The sequence below is a fragment of the Phoca vitulina genome, unplaced genomic scaffold (genome assembly GCF_004348235.1).
Source record: "Phoca vitulina isolate PV1807 unplaced genomic scaffold, GSC_HSeal_1.0 scaffold2, whole genome shotgun sequence".
NCBI classification, from domain to species: domain Eukaryota; kingdom Metazoa; phylum Chordata; class Mammalia; order Carnivora; family Phocidae; genus Phoca; species Phoca vitulina.
Window position 1 is genome coordinate 46,834,536 of NW_022589705.1, and position 22,539 is coordinate 46,857,074.

At 41.3% G+C, this 22,539-nt stretch overlaps 2 protein-coding genes across 4 annotated transcripts in view; one reads left to right on the forward strand and one right to left on the reverse strand.

Annotated features, from left to right (window-relative positions):
* The window catches only part of IL12RB2 (interleukin 12 receptor subunit beta 2), an 88,826-nt gene that overhangs the window by 13,247 nt on the left and 53,040 nt on the right, over window positions 1–22,539 (reverse strand). For all 3 annotated transcript variants that reach the window (XM_032426485.1, XM_032426491.1, XM_032426481.1), the window contains 6 exons: window positions 20,117–20,317; window positions 15,775–15,873; window positions 15,526–15,684; window positions 10,052–10,189; window positions 7,129–7,219; window positions 4,379–4,478 (listed from right to left, as the gene is read on the reverse strand). In XM_032426485.1, the coding sequence (XP_032282376.1) occupies window positions 4,379–4,478; window positions 7,129–7,219; window positions 10,052–10,189; window positions 15,526–15,684; window positions 15,775–15,873; window positions 20,117–20,317 (788 nt within the window). The remainder of the gene's footprint in view (window positions 1–4,378; window positions 4,479–7,128; window positions 7,220–10,051; window positions 10,190–15,525; window positions 15,685–15,774; window positions 15,874–20,116; window positions 20,318–22,539) is intronic.
* Window positions 13,764–14,203, forward strand: LOC116646050 (transcription initiation factor IIA subunit 2-like). The gene has a single exon (XM_032426518.1). The coding sequence runs from the start codon at window positions 13,810–13,812 to the stop codon at window positions 14,137–14,139; it is 330 nt and encodes a 109-aa protein (XP_032282409.1). The 5' UTR covers window positions 13,764–13,809; the 3' UTR covers window positions 14,140–14,203.

Consider the following 22,539-nt stretch of genomic DNA (forward strand, 5'->3'; position numbering starts at 1 on the left):
TCTTCAATGTCCTGATTTTTCTTTCCCAAATTATGAATTCCTGAGTCCCAAGTCCAAGCACTTTGTTAACATTTTTCTTTCTAGGCTTTATTGGGCTCTACCTAACCCTCAAAACTATCTTTCACACTGACTGCTTGATCTTTCTAAAGCAGAGTTCCAAAGCCTTCATCAACTCAGACTTAATATCTGCAGTGAAGCTTCTAGCCCTTAGTGGGGTAGTCAGGTTTGCACCACCTTCTACCTCCCCATGTGTCCATTCAGAAACTACGGCAGGCACACCATCCTGGTCTTTTTAAAACCACTTTTCTCAGTGCCACCCCCACGCTGGTGCTTCCACTGCCAGCCGCTACCCTGCTTTTGTTTGCTGCACCATTTCCTGCTTGATGCCCTTCCTCTCTCATGAAGCCCCTCCTGATTGTTTCCTGCACTGGACTCCTACAACAGCAAAGAAATCACCGTCAGGTTCTTGGCACATGATGTTTTATACTGTCACTTTTTCTTCTTTTTTAACATGCCCATAAACCATCTAAAAACAGGGATCATTCATGCCTTAAGAGAGGAGGAGGACAAAAAATAGCCTTGGGACAGGGGAAACCCTGAGGACTGGTCCCAGCTCTGACACTCTACAGCTTGGGCAAATTCCATCAACCTCTCCGGCCTTTGGTTCCCTCATCTGTCAGATGCCAAGTTGTGTAAGAGTGCTTAGGCCTGGATCGGCCTCTCATGTCCCCTTCTTTCCTTGAGCATGGCATGCATCCAACAAGTGAATGATGGTGCTGTCTCAGGACAGACTTCCGCAAAGGCCACTGACAAGCTAGAGGGTAAGTGTGTGTTTCCTTCTTGGGAGTGTGCTCTTTTCTGATCATTACCCAAAACTGGCAGTGGCACAATGGTCTGGCTTGGTGGATGGCCTTCAGCTCTGGGAAGCAGAGCTGACAAAGCACTGTTACCCCAGATGTGGGAGAGACTATATAGGATACAGAAATGTTTTGTTTTTTTCTTAAGGTGAAGCATTTGCTATGCCTTCTTGAAGGCTTTGACAGTAGTGATAGAGCCTGCTCCTCAGAGTTGTACAAAGCAGGCCCTCTGGCCAACAAGACCTGGAACCACTATTCGTTCAGGTACCTCATGGACATGGTTTAGTTTCTACAAGCTCAAAATGGAGAACATCCCAGTGATCCCCTTTATGATTTGGCCTTTTCTCTAGAGCTTGAAGACCTGTTATATTTTAGCCACATCTTAAAAAGTAAGGGGGGATCTAAGGCCTGGAAACTCAAAAGAATTCTGAGAATTTTGTTGGAGGTGAAAGAACACTGTGTTTCTAATGTTTGCCTCAGCCTATTACCAGGAGAGCAGTTTGGGTCTTTAACAACAGTCCACCCACGTCAGGGGTCAAGTGACATGGTGTTCTGAGGCTACCTCAAGGCCATCATCACAGATGCCATGTTTAAGCTAAATTTTATTTTCTAATTTACCGGTTATTTTTGCAAAAGATATGTATGCACATAGTTTTGTAAAAAAATTTAAAAGTTTAAATAGACTTTGTAATGAAAATTAAGTGACCCTCTTACCTCCAACCTGCTACCCAAAGGCAACCAACATTATCAGTTTCATATGTAGGCTTCCAGAAATATCCTGTACACAGGCTGCAGTTGTGTTGTGTGTGTGTATATAAAATCTTTTTATACAAATGAGAACCCATTTCAGACAACTGTTACAAACTGTTTTTTTTCACCTTCAAATATCTTAGGGATTTTTAGACATGTAGATCTCTCTCTTTTTTTAGTAGTTGCTTAATATGGATGTACCCACGTTTAATCTGCTCCCCTGGTGGAAGGCTATATTATGCCCAGTTTTTTGGCTTCTATTTATAATGCTACAATGAACATACACTATACAACTCTGGACAAATGGATGGCAATTTCTGTTATCTTTTCCCTGTGTTACTGTCCTAACCCTTGTGTGTGTGTATTAGCATTTCTTCTAGGTTTTTACAGCCTTCATAAGCCCTGCATACCGCCGTTTCTCCTCATGCCCAAGCAGAGGCAAACAGAGACCATGACGCCAAAGCTACAGGTTTGGAAGCCAGGTGTCCGGGACTGACCCAGAGATGCTTCCCACCATCCTATTTCAGGCTCTTAGGACATGGGACGGTGGAATCTCAGCATTGGAAGAGATCTTGAAGCTCAGCTGATGCAGCTTCTGGTACTTGAATCCTCTCCGACACCAGCAGTAGCATCCTTAGCGAGTGCATGCCCATAGGTCATCACAAGACGGCCACCAAGTGAGAGCCCAGCGTGGGAATACCTTTTCAGTTAGCCTGTCGAGCTCAGAGGTGTTGACTGCTAGAAACACTCCCCTCACCCTATGCTTAAAGATCTTTTAGAGAATATAATGGCAGATAGCACATCCTACTTGTATGTGAATCCAGGATCCACCATTTACTAGCCAACTAGTGTTGGGCAAGTTATTTAGTTCCTCTGTGCCTCAGTTTTTTCATCTGAGAAATGAGGATAACAATAGTACAACATAAAGCTGTTGTATGGATTAGATTTTAATGCATCAAAGAGGTTTTTTTTAAAGTGCCTGGCACAGAAAAGCTATATAGCTGTAGATCTACCTCTATATCTATCTACCTACCTATCTATCTACCTATCTACCTATCTATCTATCTATATATGGCTATAGATATACTTCATTTTATCATGCTTGGCTTTATTGCACTTTGCAGATACTGTGTTTTTTTACAAAGTGAAGGTTTGTGGCAGCCCTGCTTCAAACAAGTCTGCTGGCATCATGTTTCCAACAGCATTTGTTCACTTTGTGTCTCTGTGTCACATTTTGGTAATTCTTGCAACATTTCAAACTCTTTCATTATTTGTTATGGTGACTTACGATCAGTGATTATGACTCGCAGAAAGCACAAATGAGGATTAGCATTTTTTAGTAATAAAGTATTTTTAAATTAAGGTATGTATATTGTGTTTTTAGACAATCTGCACACTTAATAGACTGCAGTATAGTATAAACATAACTTTTATGGAAAACCTAAAAATTCTTTTGACTTTATTACAATATTTGCTTTATTGCAGTGGTTCAAAACCAAACCAATAAATCTGAGGTATGCCTGTATATATGTATATATAAACATGAATATATTATTTAATAATACAATTATATACTATATTATGTATAATTATCATGTATATGACATATAATACATATAATTAAATATATGTCTACATATATAAAAGCTACTGTTGCTATTATTGTTCTTGCTATTGTAACTTAACAGGGACAAAATCCCTCAATAGTGAAAGATGTCAAGTGTGAGTCTTCCTGGGAAGAAAGTGAACCACCTTTGCCTTGTATGACCCACGTGCCTTACATGGCATCTTAATCCTCACACCGGTTTACATGGAAGATACTGTCAATTCCTGTTTTACACAGGGTGAAACTAGGGCTCAGATCGTGAGGCAAATTGCCCAAGGGCCATGCACCATAGTAAGTGGCAGAGGTGGGCTTTGCACCCAAACTTTATTTCAAAGGCCCTGACAGCAGTGACTTCAGTTCCCACTGAGGCAGACATGGCTGAAACCTCTCTTCCTGAGCAGGAGCTGGTACGACTGGCTTCTGGCCTGAGAAAGGGTGTGGATGAGAGAATGTGCTGTGTAACTGAGGAGAAGAATCTTGGAGGAGAATGGCTACGAGGTGTGAGGAAAAGTGTGGGGCTGCCAGGGTCCTGGGCAATGGGAAGACTCTTGGCATACCGCCTTCCTCCTCTTTGCTCCCCTGAAATGCACAGTCTTGCTCCATATTCAGATGCCTCCAACTCCCAGAACCCCCACCCGAGATCCACCGTGAACTATTCTCACCTCCTCGGGCTGTGCGGCAGTGCCCTTCTCATCCTTTAGTCTCTGCTCTCCCATCTGCCAGCCGAGCAGCCTCTCCTTCTTTGAAACCTTTTCCTTACACAATGGAATGACTTACTGGCTTCCTGCCAACACCAAAATAGTCTGAGCTCTATTTATCTGTTCCATGCTCAGGACAGGAAATGTCACGGTAAAGCTCCAATTCTCTTGAATTTGGATGAGTCAGGCTAGTGCTCAGCAAATGGCAAAAATACTTGCTTTTTTATTTCTTTTGAAGTTGTTGAGGTGAGGACAGGAATATAAGGCAGAGAGAGGAGTGAAAAGCTATGGGTCTTTTAGTCTTTTGGTCATAAGCTTCAGAAAATTCCTGTGCATGGGAGTGATGACTCAGTAACCTAGCACAGGGGGCTCCACCTGTCCATAGGAACTAAGCACCTTGTAACTGGAGTGGGAAACTTACATCACTGGAATCCAATCAACTCACCAGTAAGGCTTTATAACCTTACCTCCATGATGGGGTGTTTCTTGGCCCAGGTGCTGTTCGCTGGGTCTGGAATTTCTTTACTACACCACTGAGGTCTGAGGGCCAAAAGGAGAACAAATGCCCTATAGATAAAACAATGACGTCTGGTTAAATGTGCTCATGGTGGCACGGAAGCATTGATTCTTAGTGCACTGATTTCACTGTAGAGGTGGTTCAGTATAGGGATATGCAAGTGAATACAATAAAAACCCTGAAGGAGAAAGATGATGCAACATGCAAGGCTAGACTCGTTTTCTGTGAAGTCTGGATAGATGATAGAGTCATGATGCAGCCATTTGGGGTTTCCTAAATAAACTATGAAACTTTTACTCAATGTAATGTTTAGCTGTCACTATCCAGCCATGCATTCTATTCCACAAACACTGACTAAACCCCTAATGTGTGATGAGCACATGCCACATACTGGGCATGGAATAGCAAGCAAGAAGAATGGTTCTCATCTGTGGGGAACTTAATATTTAGTTTAATATTAGTGTAATAACAGGTAAACTATTATGAATAAAGTAAAAAAAAAAAAAAAACCTTAAAGAACAAAACAGGATACAAAGGGCGTAAGTAGCTTGAACATAACCATGTTTAAAAAAAATACCTAGAAAAAAAATAGAGAAATAACCCAAACTGTTAACAGTAGTTGGATTCTTTTTTTTTTTTAAAGACATTATTTATTTATTTATTTGACAGAGAGATAGCACAAGTAGGCAGAGCGGCAGGCAGAGGGATAGGGAGAAGCAGGCTCTCTGCCGAGCAGGGAGCCAAATGCGGGGTTCGATCCCAGGACCCTGGGATCATGAACTGAGCCGAAGGCAGCCACTTAACCAACTGAGCCACCCAGGCGCCCCAACAGTAGTTGTATTTGATAATCAGAAGAAATATGGGTCTTTTTTTTCTTTCTCTCTATCATTTCTGGGTTTTTGAAAGTATTTTAAAATGTGTTTATATTACTTTTGTGACATGGAAAGAAAAAAGTCCCAAAAATGTTTCTTATAAATGCATGTGACTTAAATGTTTTATTTTTTAAAAATTCGAAACTAATATGAAACATTTTTGAAGAGTTGGCTTTAATAAATTAGCTTTGATGTTTAATAAGAATGGAAAGCTTCCAGGATGTTTAGCCCTTTGAAGCAAGAGATGTGCCCATGTGACTGGTTTTTCTCCAAACAAGTGTGAGCAGATCATGCAGATGAGGACAGTGCCCAAGGGATGGTGGGCCAATAAAGTGGAAGAAAACTGGGTCCCTAATGACTGTGTGGAGCACAGCTGCCAACCAACCTGGATGACTCACCTCAGAACTGTTCTATGGGAGAGAAATAAACTATTTTATTAAAGCCACATATCTGGGGACTTTTTTTTTTAAACAAAAAAGCCTTCACCCTGATAATATTTCCCTGAAGATGAATTGTGATCCTGCTTGACTCTATTTGAATTAAACCTTTTCAAAGTCTACCTAAAGAGAGCTCTGCTTTGAAGTATCTATCACACATGGGAGCTTCAATAAGTGTAAAGCCTTTCAGACAAGTTCAATGGCTAGCAGAATGACTTTGAGCTAGTTTTATTTTGACCTCTTCTCTTAACTTTACACATTTGAAGAAAACTCTGTGTTGAATAACTCATTAAAAAAATTCTCTTTACAAAATAATACTTGTTTAAAGAAATTGTAGAAAATAGTTAAACAGAACTATAATCACCTGTTATTCTATCCTCTGATATAGCCACCATTAATATTTTGGTGCATATCTTTGGGGTAAAGTGTGTTAATCACTACCCAATACTCCTTTACCCTCTTCCTTAGGAAGAGGACCTTGATTTACTGGGATGACAATGAGCCCAGATGTAAGACCACAATTTTAAGTCTCCCTTGCCCCACCAAGTTCTGGCCAATGAGGTGTAACCAGAAGTGTCCTGACTTCTTCATGTAAAGGCTCCTGCATAGGGGGGTGTGGGCACCTTCCTTCCTTCTGCCTGTAAGTTGTAGAATGCAAGCATGACGGGTATAGTTCCTGCAGTCATCGGACTATGACGTGAGCTTGAGGATGGAAGCCCACAGAGGATAGTGGCACAAAAAGACAGAAGGAGTCTAGATCCCTGATGACTACAGAGCTACTACACCAGTCCTTGACCTAAGTATACTTCCTTAACTTGGGTGAGAAACTGTCACCTAGTTTAAGTCCTATAATTGGCTTTTTATGTTATATAGAACCAAATTTAATGCTAGCTGATATATCTTGCATATGGGTATGTGTGTGTGTATGTACTTTTTAAAAAGTGAAAGTATGTAATTCTTTGCAACCTTTTAAACATGTAATATTGCAAATATACCATTTAATTTTCTTACACCTCTTTAACGGATATAATATGCCATACAGCATGAGATATAGTATGACGTAGAAACCAATCCCACATCATTGAGCATTTAGGTTGTTTCAAATTGTCCTCCTTTAATGAACAATAATTCAGTGAACATATCTGCCACTAAATATCTGCAGATACTTATGATATAATTAGAGTAAATTTCTACTTAGGAATTGCTAGGTCATAGATAAGTTTTAATTTTTTTCAAAATATTTAACATATACTGTTGTCCAAGAAAGCTGGATAAATTTAGTCTGCTACCAGCAATGTTTGAGAAAGCCCATTTCTTTGACACATAGTGGCAACAGCTATTATCATTAAAAAAAATAAATTTACTGAAATTGGAAAATGTAACCAACTCACTTTTGCCGGAAGTAACGCACTGAGAAAATGCCCACTATGACGACAGCAACGCAAATGCTTGGTGCCACAAACACACTCCAATTGGCTTTACCTGAAAAGTTAGCAAACCCTGTGACTGAGTTACCTGCAATGAACATCTAAAAATATTGTTTCGTGAACCCTCTGGCACCTACCCACAGCTACTGGGAAGCTGGGCTCAGGAACAAGGCCAGCTTGTTTTTGTCCCTTCAGTTAGGGAGAAGGGGCCCTAAGGGGGTCAGCTCTGTGGTTCTAAGGAAGGGACTCCAGCCCTACAAGGGCTCCTTCCTCTAACAGGGGCAGAAGGAGAAGGGGATATAGTATACAAAGCACTGGCTGTGAACTGGAAGCCCTGAATTCTAGTCCTGGCTTTGCCACTGACTGCTATGTGATCAGTAGACTGATCTATATTCTTGATCTATAAAAGGTGAATGATGACGTCTACCTTGCAGGTTGCTGTGAAGATTAGAGATGGTGCATATAAAGCACATGGTGCTTTTTCTGAACATAAGCAGCCCTTGAGAAATGGTATTACTGATTTTACTAAGCCATTGGAAAAGCCTTCTGTCTAACTAGGGTCTTTGAAATTGTTTTGATTCTTTGCTATGAATATGTATTTTGCTGTGTGTCAGGATTCTTCATTACGTCATCCAGTTATTGAGTATTAATGCATCAGGCCCTCTTAGGTGCTAGGATGCTGAGATCACTAGGACATGGGCTCTCCTGCCTTAAGTCATGAATCTAGTCCAGGAGACAGATGTGTAAACATGTAAACAAACCATGATGCCATGGGGTATACAAAAAAAAAAAAGCATGTACAAGACAGTGTAGCAGGGATCAGCATGGGAAATGACATCAAGGGCAGCTCAGGTTGTTCTCCCAAAGGCACAATGTGAAAAGTGACAGATTTGAAGGATGGAGCGAGCAAAGCAGACAAGTTAGGGAAGCAGACTAGACAGAACCAGGCAAAGGCATGGGAAGAGCAAACAGTGCGGCACTTTCGGGCAACTACAGGTAGTCTGGTCTTGCTTTCAAGTATAAGTGATGAGCATGTGGCAGAGGATGAAGCTAGATGGGTGTACAGGAGCAGATCATGCAGGGCTTGGGGATGGAGCAGTTTGAATTCCGGCTTGAAGGCCCTTGGGGAACCACTGATGGGTGCCACAGGAGGTGGAATATCAGCATGGAGCAGGGTGTCTTGCAGCAAGATTCTTCTGATGGAGTGCAGGACAGGCGGAGGTGGGGGCGGGGGGTGGGGTGGAGGGAGGGAGGGTGAGCAGGGAGGGACTAGAGGCCACAGACCTGCCAGCCCTGAGAGAGGTGTGTCACCAGGGCTGAAAGAGGGAGCTGACGCAGGCAGCTTTGCTACTCTCCACCCTCCCCACCCCCCGCCCCAGAATCTGCATGATCTGACATTTCTTTAGCATCTGCTGTCCTTCCTGGGCAGATGGGACAAGTCTGGAGTACCACAAGTAGAAAGATGCTGAGTCGTTAATCCAATTAATTGCTCAAAAGTTAGCTTTCATGGGAGTACTAGGAGATGGGGTTTCAGCTTTCCCAGGGGAGAAGTACCTGGCATAGAACAACAAAGTCCTGAATGATTAACTTGATACCCCATGTTGCAAAGCAAAACAGCTTGTTTCATGCTTGGACCAGATGCAGACAGGTGCTACCAAAGAGAACAGCACAATTTAGCCTGCGGAGGGAGGCCCATGTTAGCTAGTCACTTCTTTATATACGCCAATTTAACTGAAGTCACTAAAATCTGAGTTTGCATTGTAGTTTGGCCACTTGCCACTTCTATGACTTTGGGTAATCTTTCTGTACCTTCTGGGCCTTATAAAAAGGCATCCTCATCCCTTATTCCTTTATTCATCTTCAATTGAGTGCCTCTTGGTACTGTGGCCAGGTACACTCGTGTAAAGCAGACACTTTACATGGCTGTGGTCAGGATTAAATGAGTAAAAGTCTGTGTTATGCAGGTTGAATTGTGTCCTCCCACCCCAAAAATCCATATGTTGAAGTTCTAAACCTCCAGTACCTCAGAAAGTGACCGTATTTGGAAATGGGATCATTGCAGAGGTAATTAGTTAAGGTCAGACTGGAGGAGGGTGGCCCTAATCCAGTATGATCGGTGTCCTTATAAAAAGAGGAAATTTGAACAATGACCACCCAAGGAGAATTCCATGTGAAGATGAAGGCAGAGATCTATAAGCCAAGGAACACCAAAGACTGCCACTCAACTTGAGGGGAGAAGCAGGGAGCTGATTCTCTCATAGTCCTCAGAAGAAATAACTCTGCTGACACCTTGAACTCAAGACTTCTACCTTCCCCAAGTGTGAGAAAATAAATTTCTATTGTTTAAGCTACTCAGTTTGTGGCACTTTGTTAGAAGAGCCCCAGCAAACAAATACAGTATGCAAAGCTCTTAACACAATGACTGGTGCATAGTAACTATCTGATATGCAATGGCTGCTATTATTATTATTGAGATTATTCTCATTGGTCATTGGAACAGATATTTAGTGAACAAGTACCATGTGCTGGGCACTGTACTAGACCTTGAAGATAAACAGATATCAGTTCCTGCCTATTGGATTCAGAGTTTTGAATAGGGGTCAAATGTAGTGCATTATGAAGGAATTATGGAGGTGCATTTGGGAAGGCTTCCTGGAGGAGGAAACATTTAGGCTGAGTTTTGAAAAATAAGTAGGTACTATCTCCAAGCAGACCAAGAAGTGGTAGGGTACTCCAGTTAAAGGAAACAGCAAGTGCAAAGGTGTAGCGGCAAGAACATAATTAATGAATTAGAGAAACTCTGATCATCTCTATGCCAGACATAGTGGGACTGTATGCCCATGTAGGAATCCAGGGTGGACACACCATATTTAAAGTTGTTTCTTACCTTGCAGACAAAATTCCCTCTCGTTTCCTGGGGGGCTTTCACCAGCAGCTGTCAGAGCTGTCATCCACAGGACATATGTCACACTGGGCTGTAGGCTGTCTACTGAATGTGAATTTGGGGATACCCTATAGGGAATTTCTGAAAGGAGGATAAAGATAAAACAAGAAAGGCACATATTAAAGGAAGTATTTGAATGTGAGCTTTTACTTATTTTTGTTGTTGTTAATGCTCTATTTAATTTGAAAGAGAAAAGCACATTGTTGTTTTAAAACAGTCCTAATTCATTAGTACTTAATATTTTAATAGGCCCTAGATACTGTCATTTATGGAGGTCCTACTTCACAGCATACCGAAATAACGAAATATATTTTCTGTGGTAAAATCCTCTGAAAGAACTTTTATCATTCTGATTTTTTTTTTAAGATTTTATTTATTTGAGAGACAGAGTGTGCATGCAGGAGCACAAGCAGGGGGAAGCAGGCTCCCCGCTGAGCAGGAAGACCCAGGTGGGGCTCCATCCCAGGGGATCATGACCTGAGCCAAAGGCAGACGCTTAACCAACTGAGCCACCCAGGTGCCCCTATCATTCTGCTTCTGAAATTATTCAGCTGTAGTAACTCCTTTTATTTCCTATGACTATAATGTTTCCAACATTTTTAGATATCTTTGAGAACTTTTGGGGAGGAAATTAAATACACAAAATGTTTTCAATGGAATTTTTAAGCAAGCTAAGTTTAGCAGTTAATGAAATAGACAACATTAATTTTGATTTTCTGCTTTTTTTTGGGTAGGTTCTGGATACTGGTCTTAATGGGTTTAATACGATGATCTTCTTTGACATAAAATCTAAACGTGGGAGCAATGGTACTTAGATTAGATTTGCTTGGCAGTTTAAGCCTAGATTATCAGTCCCTTTTGCTCTCAACACTCCTGCAGAGTCTCAGCAGGGAAGATGTTGGGTTTTTTGGGGAATGCACTGATGTTGTTTTTCTCCTCCTGTAATACATAGGCAATCTTCTCCAGCGATCTGCCGGGTGTGAGTTTTGGAGTGACTTCTGAAAAGCTGGGGATGCAGGGGCAGGGGGACTACAAGATCAAGGGCAGAACCTTGGCAGGAGTAGCCTGCTGGCTCATTCAGCAGATGCGCCTGTGCTGGTGATCAGAGTGGAAACTAGAACCCAGCACTTTGAGCCGCAACATCAGTTACCAGCTCACAAACCCCCGGGCAGGTCAGACAATGCTCCTGTTTGCTAAATTTATTTCAACAGTCACAAATATTTATTGAGCTTGTGCTCTGGACAAGTCACCAAGTATACAAAGGCACAGAATCCGCCTCGAAGAGTTCACCATCTAGTGGGGAAAACAGACCTCTTATACTCCCACACCCCTGCTTACTATGGGCAACCAGCAAGAAGGAGTCCTCTAATATCAGGGCCACTCCACCCAACAGGGCTGAGGCCTGAGCAGATCACTTAACAGCTATGACTATCAGAGCAATTTCTATATTCAACATCCTGTTGAGAAAAAAGTACCATGTGGAAAACTGCAAGCCAACTCTAACCTGGTGAAATTGCTTGCACAGACTTAAGCAGTATGATTAAACTCAAAAATCTTTTTCCTTATTCCTAAGGCAGGGGATTAAAAAATTAATTTTGGAGAGACTTTTGCTGCAGCAAAGCATCAGTGAGCATCAGAGTCAACTATCCCGACTGTGTGGAGGCATTTTCAGCTCTGAGAGTGAAATGAGAGCTCAAAACAGAGGGGCAGGGATTTGAACGGTTTGCTGGGCCAAAGAGGTTTGCATGCAAACACACACACACACACACACACACACACACGTACGTATATTTGAAGAACAAAAACAGTAACTCCGTGGAGGGAGCAGTGAGGCGGGTGATGGCACCAGCAGTTTGGCTAGCAGAAGAGGTTGTGTTGAGTAATGGGACAAGGAAGTCATGCCAGAAATACTGGTTCTGCTGCCTGGTCTGGACTGCGATCTCCAGCAGAGAGAAAGGGGGGCATTCAATAGGTGGGGGTCTGAAACTTTAGGCTCCCATGTGGGTGGTGAACTGAGGAGGCACCAGTTTAGGAAGATGGGGTAGTTGCCAATCATATGAAAGGCTGCAGGTAGGAAGGTCAAGTGCTACCAGACAAAACAGCTGCCGTTACTGGAAACTAGTTCTAACCTAACAATCTACACTGGTTTAACAAAGTGTGGGGCAATATTCACTCATGTGTCAGTCAACAAATACTGTTTTTACAAAGCACCTCCTGTACGCCTGGCTGTATTGTAGGTCTGGGGAGACAACGGTGAGCAAATTGCCACAGCTTCCTCTTTCACGATGTGAAAGAGTTTGTTGACACAAGCAGCCCAGGAGTAACAAAGCACAATGTATGCGCCGGTGGAGACATGCACTCTTGGTGCACACAGCGGTGTAGGCACGTTTCCAGAGAATCCCCTGCGCAAGGTACTAAAACGCAGATGCCCCACCCCAGCTGCACGCCTCCCTTCTGCTCAGGCAGGACTACTGCACTCCCCATGTGCCCTTCATGCTGCTGCCTGGGGGGCAGCACCAAAAGAGGACAGGGCCCCTTCTTCCTTGGCTCTCCGTTTGTGATGCCGCTCTCTTGGGCATCTTTTTCCCTCGTCCTTAACCTACTGCCCTCTATTACTCTCTAGAAACTGTACTTGTGGATTTGCCAATGATTTCTGGTTGCCAAATACAATAGGGAATTGTCAGTCCTTGATCACAGCAGTTATGTCACTTCTGTGGACTTTTCCATCTCCCTCGGTAGACCGCGAGCTCTCTGAAGATGGGGGACAGGTCTAATTCATCACTGAGTGCTTACTAAACAAAAGGAAAACTTAATTTAAACTGGTGTGAAATAGGACTTTGAATCTGCACCTCCTTTCAACTTTTTTTTTAAAGGTTTTATTTATTTACTTGACAGAGAGAGACACAGCGAGAGAGGGAACACAAGCAGGGGGAGTGGGAGAGGGAGAAGCAGGCTTCCCGCAGAGCAGGGAGCCCGATGCAGGGCTCGATCCCAGGACCCTGGGATCATGATCTGAGCTGAAGGCAGATGCTTAACGACTGAGCCACCCAGGTGCCCCTCAACTTCTTTTAAAATGCCCTTACAGAGGGGGCGCCTGGCTGGCTCAGTCCGTGGAGTGTGCAACTCTTGATCTCCAGGTCTTGAGTTGGGTATAGAGACTACTAAAAAAATAAATAAATAAAACTTAAAATGCTCTTACATAGACTTCAGATTCATCAGATTTGTGGTAAAATAAGGTAGAAATTTTCTTCAACATGTACAAGAGTAGCTTTAAGAACCAACTGACCATGTTGATTGTTAATAGCCATCATGGTTTAAATTCTGCTAAAATGACAATTGGGGGTGGGAGGAAGGAGCACATTTCACATGGAGAATTCCAAATGGCCCACAAAGAGGTCAATGAAGTCATCAGATTCTGGGGTGCATTTCTGAACTGACTTACCCTGACAGGCCCAGTAGGAAGCAGCTCTGTACAATGATAGATTCTACTTAGCAATGGTGGATTAGTTAAGTGACTGCTTGCAAGGCCTTACAATAGAATTCTACAGAACTGTTAAAAAAGAATGATGCAGGGCGGGAGGTTTGTGGTCCACAGGGCACCAGCCGAACGGTCCTGGGGAGGTCCTCAGCCCAGCACGGTATTTTTAGCCAGGACATCAATGCAAGCCTCAATAAGAAAAACAATTTCTTCCTCCTAAGCCATGGCATATCAGTTATACAGAAATACCACTTTGGGAAACAGTCTCCAGGAGAGCCTTGATGAGCTCATACAGTCTCAACAGATCACCCCCCAACTTGCCCTTCAAGTTCTACTTCAGTTTGATAAAGCTATAAATTCAGCATTGGCACAGAGGGTCAGGAACAGAGTCAATTTCAGGGGCTCTCTAAATACATACAGATTCTGCTATAATGTGTGGACTTTTGTACTGAATGATGTTGAATTCAGAGAGGTGACAGAACTTATTCAAGTGGATAAAGTGAAAATTGTAGCCTGTGATGGTAAAAATACTGGCTCCAATACTACAGAATGAATAGAAAAAAAATGGCTTTTTTAATGCCATCTTCTGTTATTATTCATCGCTTTTTTGAAGAGAAGCATAGAAGAGACTTTTTTTTATTTATTCTGGCATCGCAGAAATGACTACACTGTGCTATATATACTATCAGAATTCCAATAGAAAGAAGCTTATAACTCTAGCCTCTTACATTACCTTTTCAGCATGAAGAAACAGAAGTTTTTTTTAATAACAAACACTGTTACCTTCCTAAGAACATCCTTGAATAAACTCATTCTAAAACTCAAAAAAAAAAAAAAGTGATGCAAATCCATATGGACTGATGTGGACTGATGTATTATTGAGAGGTAAAATCAAGATGTAGATCAGAATACAGATGATGATCCCAAATATATGCTTTTATCTGCATTAAGTTTTTTTCTGGAAGACCATGTGAAGAACTGCTATAACCTAAGAATGGAGGAAGAGATAATTTCCATTGTATAGCTTTCTGAACTATTTGAATGTTTTTTACCATGTGCAAGTGTTATTTATATAATAAAAATTAACTAGCGTTAAGAGTCATAACTTTCAGAAAATCAATACTGAAGATCTTCTAAGGTCAAGAGAAAGGACCATCCTGTACAGTTTCCCAGGTAAAAGTCACTCTTGCAGGCAGCTCTCTGCTGGCACCCACAACTCAGGGTGGCTTTGCTGCATTCTTCCTGGACCTAACAGCTCTCATGAAGGAATAAAAATATTGCTTCTTTATGATAAATGCTCCTGAAAGAAAGCCAGATGCTTATGAAATAAAAAGAAGGTCAAGCCAGGAAAAAAAAAAAAAACACGACTCTGAATAAATCAAAGATTTGAACATCAAATCTGGCAAGTGACTTGGAGCTGCTACATAAATGAGAGATGAAATCACTTGAGATAATGTCCCAGCCAGAATTTAATTGCTTTCGTTTTAAAGTTATAGAATAATTATGGGTCATAAGAAGTGACTTAAACTGTATTGTATTTTACCCATTTTAAGGGGAAAATAATACTCTATGATAGTGTTTGCAAATGTGGGGATTCAAAATTTCTTCCAACTCATCCCTTGCAAACCTCAGGGGTCTATATAAGTGCTGTTACTGCTTTTTGAAATGCTGTCTCCCTGTCTGAGCAGTTCCTGAGAGCCTAGTCCATTACCTTTGCTTCTTCAATTTGCTTGGCACATAACATATTCAGTAACTCTGTGTGCTTGTGTGTGTTTAGATCTTTTATTTTTCTTCAATTAATTTCACAAATATTTACTGAGCACCTACTATGTGCCACTTACAGTGCTAGCACCTGTGTGAAAGTATGCACGTGCACATAGTTATATGCCCCTGACACCTAAATAAGAAAGGTCCCACTGCGTTTGTTTCTCACACATACCATAAAGTTGAGGCTGGGTATTGGAGTCCCGTTCCTTCCAGTATATCCTGTAATGGAGGAGGCAGCCCATCTTCTCCTGGGCTGGAATTTCGGTCCATGAAATTAACACGCTCCCTTTTTCCTCTGAGATGGCATTAATGTGGGGGCCACTCCGTGGTGCTGCAAAGTAGAACACAGGAAGCTTTTGTCACCCTCCAAATCCAAACTGTTGAACTAAAGCAAAATTTGGCAAAAGGTCCCAAGACTCACCTTTGTGCTTAGAGTCACCCCAGATGGAGCTGCATCCTCTCTGGTGCCCCGACAGCGCATACACACTGATTTCATAACAGCTGTAGGGTTTTATGTTCTCTGAAGGGAAAAGGGAGTTCTTATAACAGGTTTGGCATCACATGTGAGTCACTAAAGGGAGACATTTAAGTGTCTGATATGGATGCATTCAAGGCACTTCTTTGCTCTCCTTACTTTGAAGATAGTTCAAGTACAGTCTGGACTGAGGGTGAAGGGATGACCTAAGTCACGAAATCTCGGCATCCTGTTTGCCACGTCGATGGCTTCTGGAAGCCACGGCTCCCACCTCCCAAGTTCACCTCATAGTGAACAGACAGGCCAACCTGAAGTGTCTTCGCAGGGTCACACGATCAAGGAGACAAAAGCTATTCCACTTTCAGCAAAGATTTAAATATAACCACACAGACTGCATTTGAAACAGAACTCACTTTCAAGGAAAAAAAACCCCATGGACTTCTACAAACAAATCATTTGCTATTTACAGAGAAGTGTGGCTGGTGTTTTGCAGCCACAGAACCTGGACAGCCCTTCTAACTCCGGAGATGTTTATCGGGATCTGCCCCATGCAGCTGGGACTAACTGGGGCAGCTCAGGGCAATCCAACCTCTCCTGCTAACCTCCTCCCCCTCGCTCCCCGCTGTGCTCCAGTCAGATTTCACCTGCTTCACAGCCTGGAGATTAGGAGGATACCTGGAACTGTGAATGCTACTTCCTAGCTTTTAAAATGCCACACTTTGCAATTTTCTGTCAGTCATGAAGTTGGCTGGCAAGTTGCTCTTTCCTGTCAAAATTCCTTATTTCCATGAATTTCAGATTCTACTTCCTGTAAAGAAAAGGCCCTTTTCATAGATACTGCCCATGACCGAACTTTCAATTCCCAAGGAAATTTAAAGGGAAATGAGAGAGAATCCCTACCAGGCAATGACAGGGTCACATGGTCAGAGTGCGGACTCTCTCCCATAGTGTTTAATGCCCTGCCATAGGCAGATCTGGTCCCCTCCACTGACAACTGATTAGGGTTTAACATTTTATTTTTGAGGAAGAGGAATTTTATATCACAGAATAATTTACTAAATAATGTGTGTTTTATATGAAAATCCATTGTCCCTTAAATATTCCAGCAAGTACCCTACATAAAGCTCAGATGTGCAACCAGTACTGTCAGAAGAGACCACGAGGAGATCCAAACTCATGCCATGGTGAGTTTCCAGTTGTATTCATGAACCAAGTGATATGGATAAAAGGACACAGTCAGCTTAGTCCAGTCATCCAAAGATTCTTCTCAGGGGCATGCAGACCCAGAAGCCGAAAGGGCAACACGGAATATGGAATCATATTTCATTTGGGAGAGGGTTGGGCCTGGCTGCCGTCTCTAGTCCTGGAAGCAGCCAACCAACCACTGTGCCATGAGCAGGCGTGGGAATTCCAGATGAGCTCATTAAGCAAATAGTATCATTGCATTTTGCCATGCAAAACATGAGTTCAGGGCAAAGGCCTTGGGACTGCTGCATAAGAAGCTGTGGGCTCCTTGTGAACAGCCTACCCTTAATGGAGGAGGGAAGAAAGTCTGGCTCTATAACTTAGCTGACATTTCCTTTTGCATGAAGAAGAGAACCCTCACAAGCTTGTTCCCTGGTTCAGACCTTAGGGACTCTTGTTTTATTGGCTAATTCTTACACAAACATGCCCTAATCATTAGCTTTCAAAAATTCACCTCAAAACTTCCTTAGCTTTGCTGTCCAGTGCACAACATCCACATTCCTAAGATTTTTATTTCTTTCTACAACCTGGCCCCAACTTCCAGCTCATTTCCCACTACTCCTGTGCATACATATATACCTGGCATCCTTGGGCAAAGCCTCTGACGCCATGTATATAAACTACCTCTTTGGTGGATTTTTTGCAGAAAGCTACTTTCACCTATTAAGTATGGGAGAAGACAAACATTAAATGATCAGTAATGAGGAGTGATCACAGAGGAAATACAATGGGAGCATGCAGAAGAGGGACACAAATAGCCTAGGCATTGGGGAAGGCATTTCTAGACACCTACAGATTTCTACATATTTGTAAAAGGAGTGGTTCTATATGGTCAGAACCATTTTTACCCACAAAAGACAGTACTGATGGTCTCCCAGCCTAGGCCCCATAAACCTATCACCCAAGAGCTGGATTATATTCTGGCCTCCAGAATATACTCCAAAACACCCAATGCTGCCCCAGCCAGATGCTGGAAAAAGGCTGGTAAGGATCCGATGGCAAGGAGTCACCTTACTGTCTGGAGAGTGCCATACTGAATTCATAAGTACGAATTACTTAATTTTCTAAGTGTTTATTTCCAGAATGTAACATCAACACTAATAGCTAACCAAGTGTTTTCAAGCAGGGGAACAACTTTAATTCATAAAGTTATTTTACCCAGTATTATACTGATTTCATTCAAATGAGTATTTCTAAAATGCTTAAAAATATTTTAGTTCCCTAAATAGGCAAAACATTCTCTCTTGTCATCTCTTTTCTGGTATTTGGGTAGTATTACAGAATTTCTAAAAGGAAGAAACTATAAGGACCACAGGGTCCAAACTATCCCACAGAGGTCAATCCTAATATAGTTTATAATAAGCATTTACAATTTTGTAGCAGTTTGGAGTTCAGTAAATGCCTTTTCTATCCACTATTTCATTTGATCTGATGGGCATAACAGCCCTAAAGGGAAGTTGGTTCTACTGCAACAATTCTAGGGACAGGGAATGCATTGCCCTGAGGGCCACTCGATTGTCCTATTAGAGACTATCACATGTAAGGCAATTTCTCTCTCAAAATTGAGCTGATATCCGCCTTATAATTTCCATGTAGAGGACTTAGTTTTGTTCTCCAGAGCAACAAAGGACACATACTCTTTCTCACATATACATCAAAGCCAGCAACAGCCATCAAATCACCCACACACATCTAGAATTCTCTTCTATGGGCTAAATGGTTCCCACATTATTACTATTATTATTATTATTTTAAAGTAGACTCCACACCCAGCATGGAGCCCAGTGCGGGGCTTGAACTCACAACCCTGAGAGCAAGACCTGAGCTGAGATCGAGAGTCAGATGCTTAATCAACTGAGCCACCCAGGCGCCCTTAAATGGTTCCCACATTAAAAGTTCCAGACCCCCAGTGACTTGTTCGTCTTCCTCTGATGTTCACTGGGTTATCTAGACAACACCAACTTTACGTGTAGTGATTATAACTGAACACAATCCACTAGAAGTCTAACAGCTAAACTGTAAAAGAGGCCCACAGTTAAGGACTAGCTCACGTATTGTTTGGTGGTGTGCTCTGCTTATTTCATTTGTCTTGTCTCCATAGGCAGGGTATGCATATCCTCTTGGGCAGGTGTAATGATGGCATGGCGTAATAAAAATACTATAGAATTTAGAGTTTGAAAACCTATGAGAATCTTAGCCCTGTCATGTATAATAATAACAGTGACAGCTAAATTACCAAGTACTTAAAATGCGTGAGGCTCTGTTCACAATGTTTTCTCTACATTAATTCCCAATGAGATAGGTATTATTATTTTCTTCATTTGACAGGTAAGGAAACTGAGGCAGAGAGAAGTTAAGTAATTTGCCGTAGGTCACACAACCTAGTAAGTGACAGAGCCAGGGCTTAACCCCAGATAGTCTGGCTGTAGAACCTGCACTTTTTACTATGCTGAGCTTATTCCTAAAAGTGACATTGACGAAGTTCTGTCCGATCGTTTTAATATCTTTTCAGATGCTATCACTTGATAGAAACCACTGACAGATTTGGACTTGAGGACTGAGATGCTGATTATCATATAGATAATTCTGGATTTATTATCACACAAATAATATTCAGCAGAATTGGGAACGAAAGATCTCCTGGTTTCCTCATCTGTACAACGGATATAATTAAACACTTGCTGCACATGATTGTTCTGAGAATTACATAAACTCCCAAGTGAAAGGTGCCCATCACACTGACTGGTTACTACTTAGCTTTCAGCCATGCTTGTGTGGTTCAGTGATGCATTTGTTTTATATGGCTCTGTGCCAGGCACACGAATTTTCCATAAATACTAGAGTTTTTGGTCAATCAGTTGGTCTTCTATGACTGTAGTGCTGTATTCTGAGGTCCTGTCTTGAAGGACTCTAGGTCATCACTGTCCCTGTTATTCAACTGCCTGTAATTGAGGAAGGTTCTGGGTTCTCACCTGTGATTTCTTAAAAAAAAAAAAAAGTGAAACTCAGTAGCATTTGAAGAGGAAGGTGAACAATAAAATACCTGAAATCAGAGCAGACACATTGGAGGGGGTACTCCGCAGCCAGTTTAGAGGGGGCTGCGTGCCACCCCTGGGATGGAGCTCCTTCCACTCCACCACATACTCCTGGACAGCCGGTGCAGCTTTCCCGGGAGGCTCCCATGTCACCATAATGTTGTCCACACCCTTCGAGTTTGCAGAGACCTGGCGAGGAGCCAGCGACTCTTTTTGGGGAAAAGGGGGGAAGCACAAAAACAAAATCACGGTGGATAAAGATATAAAAAACAATTCATCCCAGCAAAGCTTTAGGAAGAACCAATTTCTTGTTAAGAACTTCAGATTTGTTCTTGTTAGTGCAAGGATCCTGTGCAGGGATATTTGTAGAATTATTTTCCCCTTCATCTTCCACTTCTGTGTTCCCAAAGGTACCTGCTGTACTGATATATGCATCCTTCTAATCTACCTCTCAGATGTTTATTTAGATATCTATGTATCCTTGAAAGTTAATGTGGCTTTGTGCTAGTGTTCTGTATTTTCATGAAACGTGCTGGGAGTACATTTAATGCTTTTTCTTACTTTTTCCTTCCCACTCAATATTATATTTCTGGAATATGTCCACCCTGCTGCTATATGTAAATCCAGCTCATTCCTTCCAACTGCTACCTCAAACCTCTTTCTGTCCAGTCTCCAAGTGACAATCAGGAGGTTCCTTCCAACTCTTTGCTAACACAAACAAGGATGCAGTGAACATTCTCTGGCATGTCCTCATGTGTGCAAGAGTGTCTCTGGATATATCTTCACAGAGCTGCTCAATTATAGAGCAAATCCACACATTATTTCATTAAACACAGCCAGAGTGATCTCTAAAATAGCTAATCAGTTGACACTCCAACAAGAAAAGCATGAGGATTCTTATTTCCCCACCAACACTTGGCATTCTCTGACTTTCAAATTTTTGCCAATCTGGTACATGTAAAGGGGCTAATTTAACTGTGGTTTTATTTTGGTTTTCTGATTTTTTTTTTAATAAATCATTTTCCAATTTCTTATGAAGCTGAGCTTTTCTTTATATATTACTAGTAATCTGACTTCTCCCTCGGTAAACTCCCTGCTCATATACTTAACTCATGTTTTCTCTTGAGTTTCCTGTCTTTTCTCTGATTTACAGAAATAGGTTTTATATTCTAGCTATCAGTCATTTGTTAGTTTTCAACACTAGAAATATACTCCAGTCTTTCAACTCTCTGATAACTTTATGAAGTGTTTGTTGCACATATTTACTTTGATGTAGGTAAATTTATCTATTTGCTTGTGCATTTTGAGTCTTGTTTATGAAATTCTTCATCCTGGGAGCACAAAGGTACTCAACTACATTTTCTCCTATTGGCTTTTGGTTTTACCTTCTCCATTTAAGTTTTTAATCCAAATTTAGCTAAAAGCCTTTTTTCTTAAGGGAATAAATTTTTTATATTTTTCCATACTGTGAGTCAATTTTTCCAAATGTGATACCATCCCTAACATATACCAAGTTCCATATATTCATGGGTCTGTGTCTGGGGTCAACTTCTTTGCCAGAACACACTGTTCACATTATTAGGCATTGTGATATCTGATTATTTACTTGGTAAAGTCCCTTCCTCATTTTGCCCATCATTTTTCAAAGTGGTCCTGGATATTCGTGACACTTTATTCTTCCATATAGCTTTAAGAATCAGTTTATCAGAGTCCCCAGAAATTCCAGCTGGTATTTTTTATTGGAATTAAGTTAAATTGTTCCATTCATAAATATGCTGTTTCGTTGAAATTTTTCAGTTCCTCTTTAAAAGCCCCAGCTCCTCCTTAATGGAGGTAAGGCTTTTATGCATTCTTTGTTACAGGCTAATTCCTAGACACTTTATACTTTGAGTTTGCTATTTAAGTGGCATCTTATTTTCTACCATTTATTATAGCATTAATTTGTGTGTGTTATTCTTATTTCTGGCAAACCTGCTAGAATTTCTAATTGTTCTAATAATTTATTGCCCTTGTTGAATTTGCCATGTAGTAATCTTATTAGCTGCACGTGTAAAATATCTTCTCCTTCCAATCTTTAAATCTCTTATTTTTTTGTTTTTATCTTGTTGCAAATTTTAAAGAGAATATGCCTACCTATATTCATTAGCGTGATACTTGCTGTAGGTTTTTGGTAGAAAGTCTTTAAAAAACTAAAAAGTTTTCTTTTTTCTTCATAGTTTTCAAATAGGTTTATTTTTATAAAATACTGTTTACTAAAAAATTCTTTTTCACCAAATACTTCTCTACATCCATTAGAAACATATCCCTTTTCTCTCTTTTTTTATTATTGTGATGAATTACATTAATACATTTTTCTGATGTTGATCCATCTTTGTATTCTTGGGGTCAATCCTGTTGCTCATTCTGCACTAATTTGTTTTCCTCTCTCCAC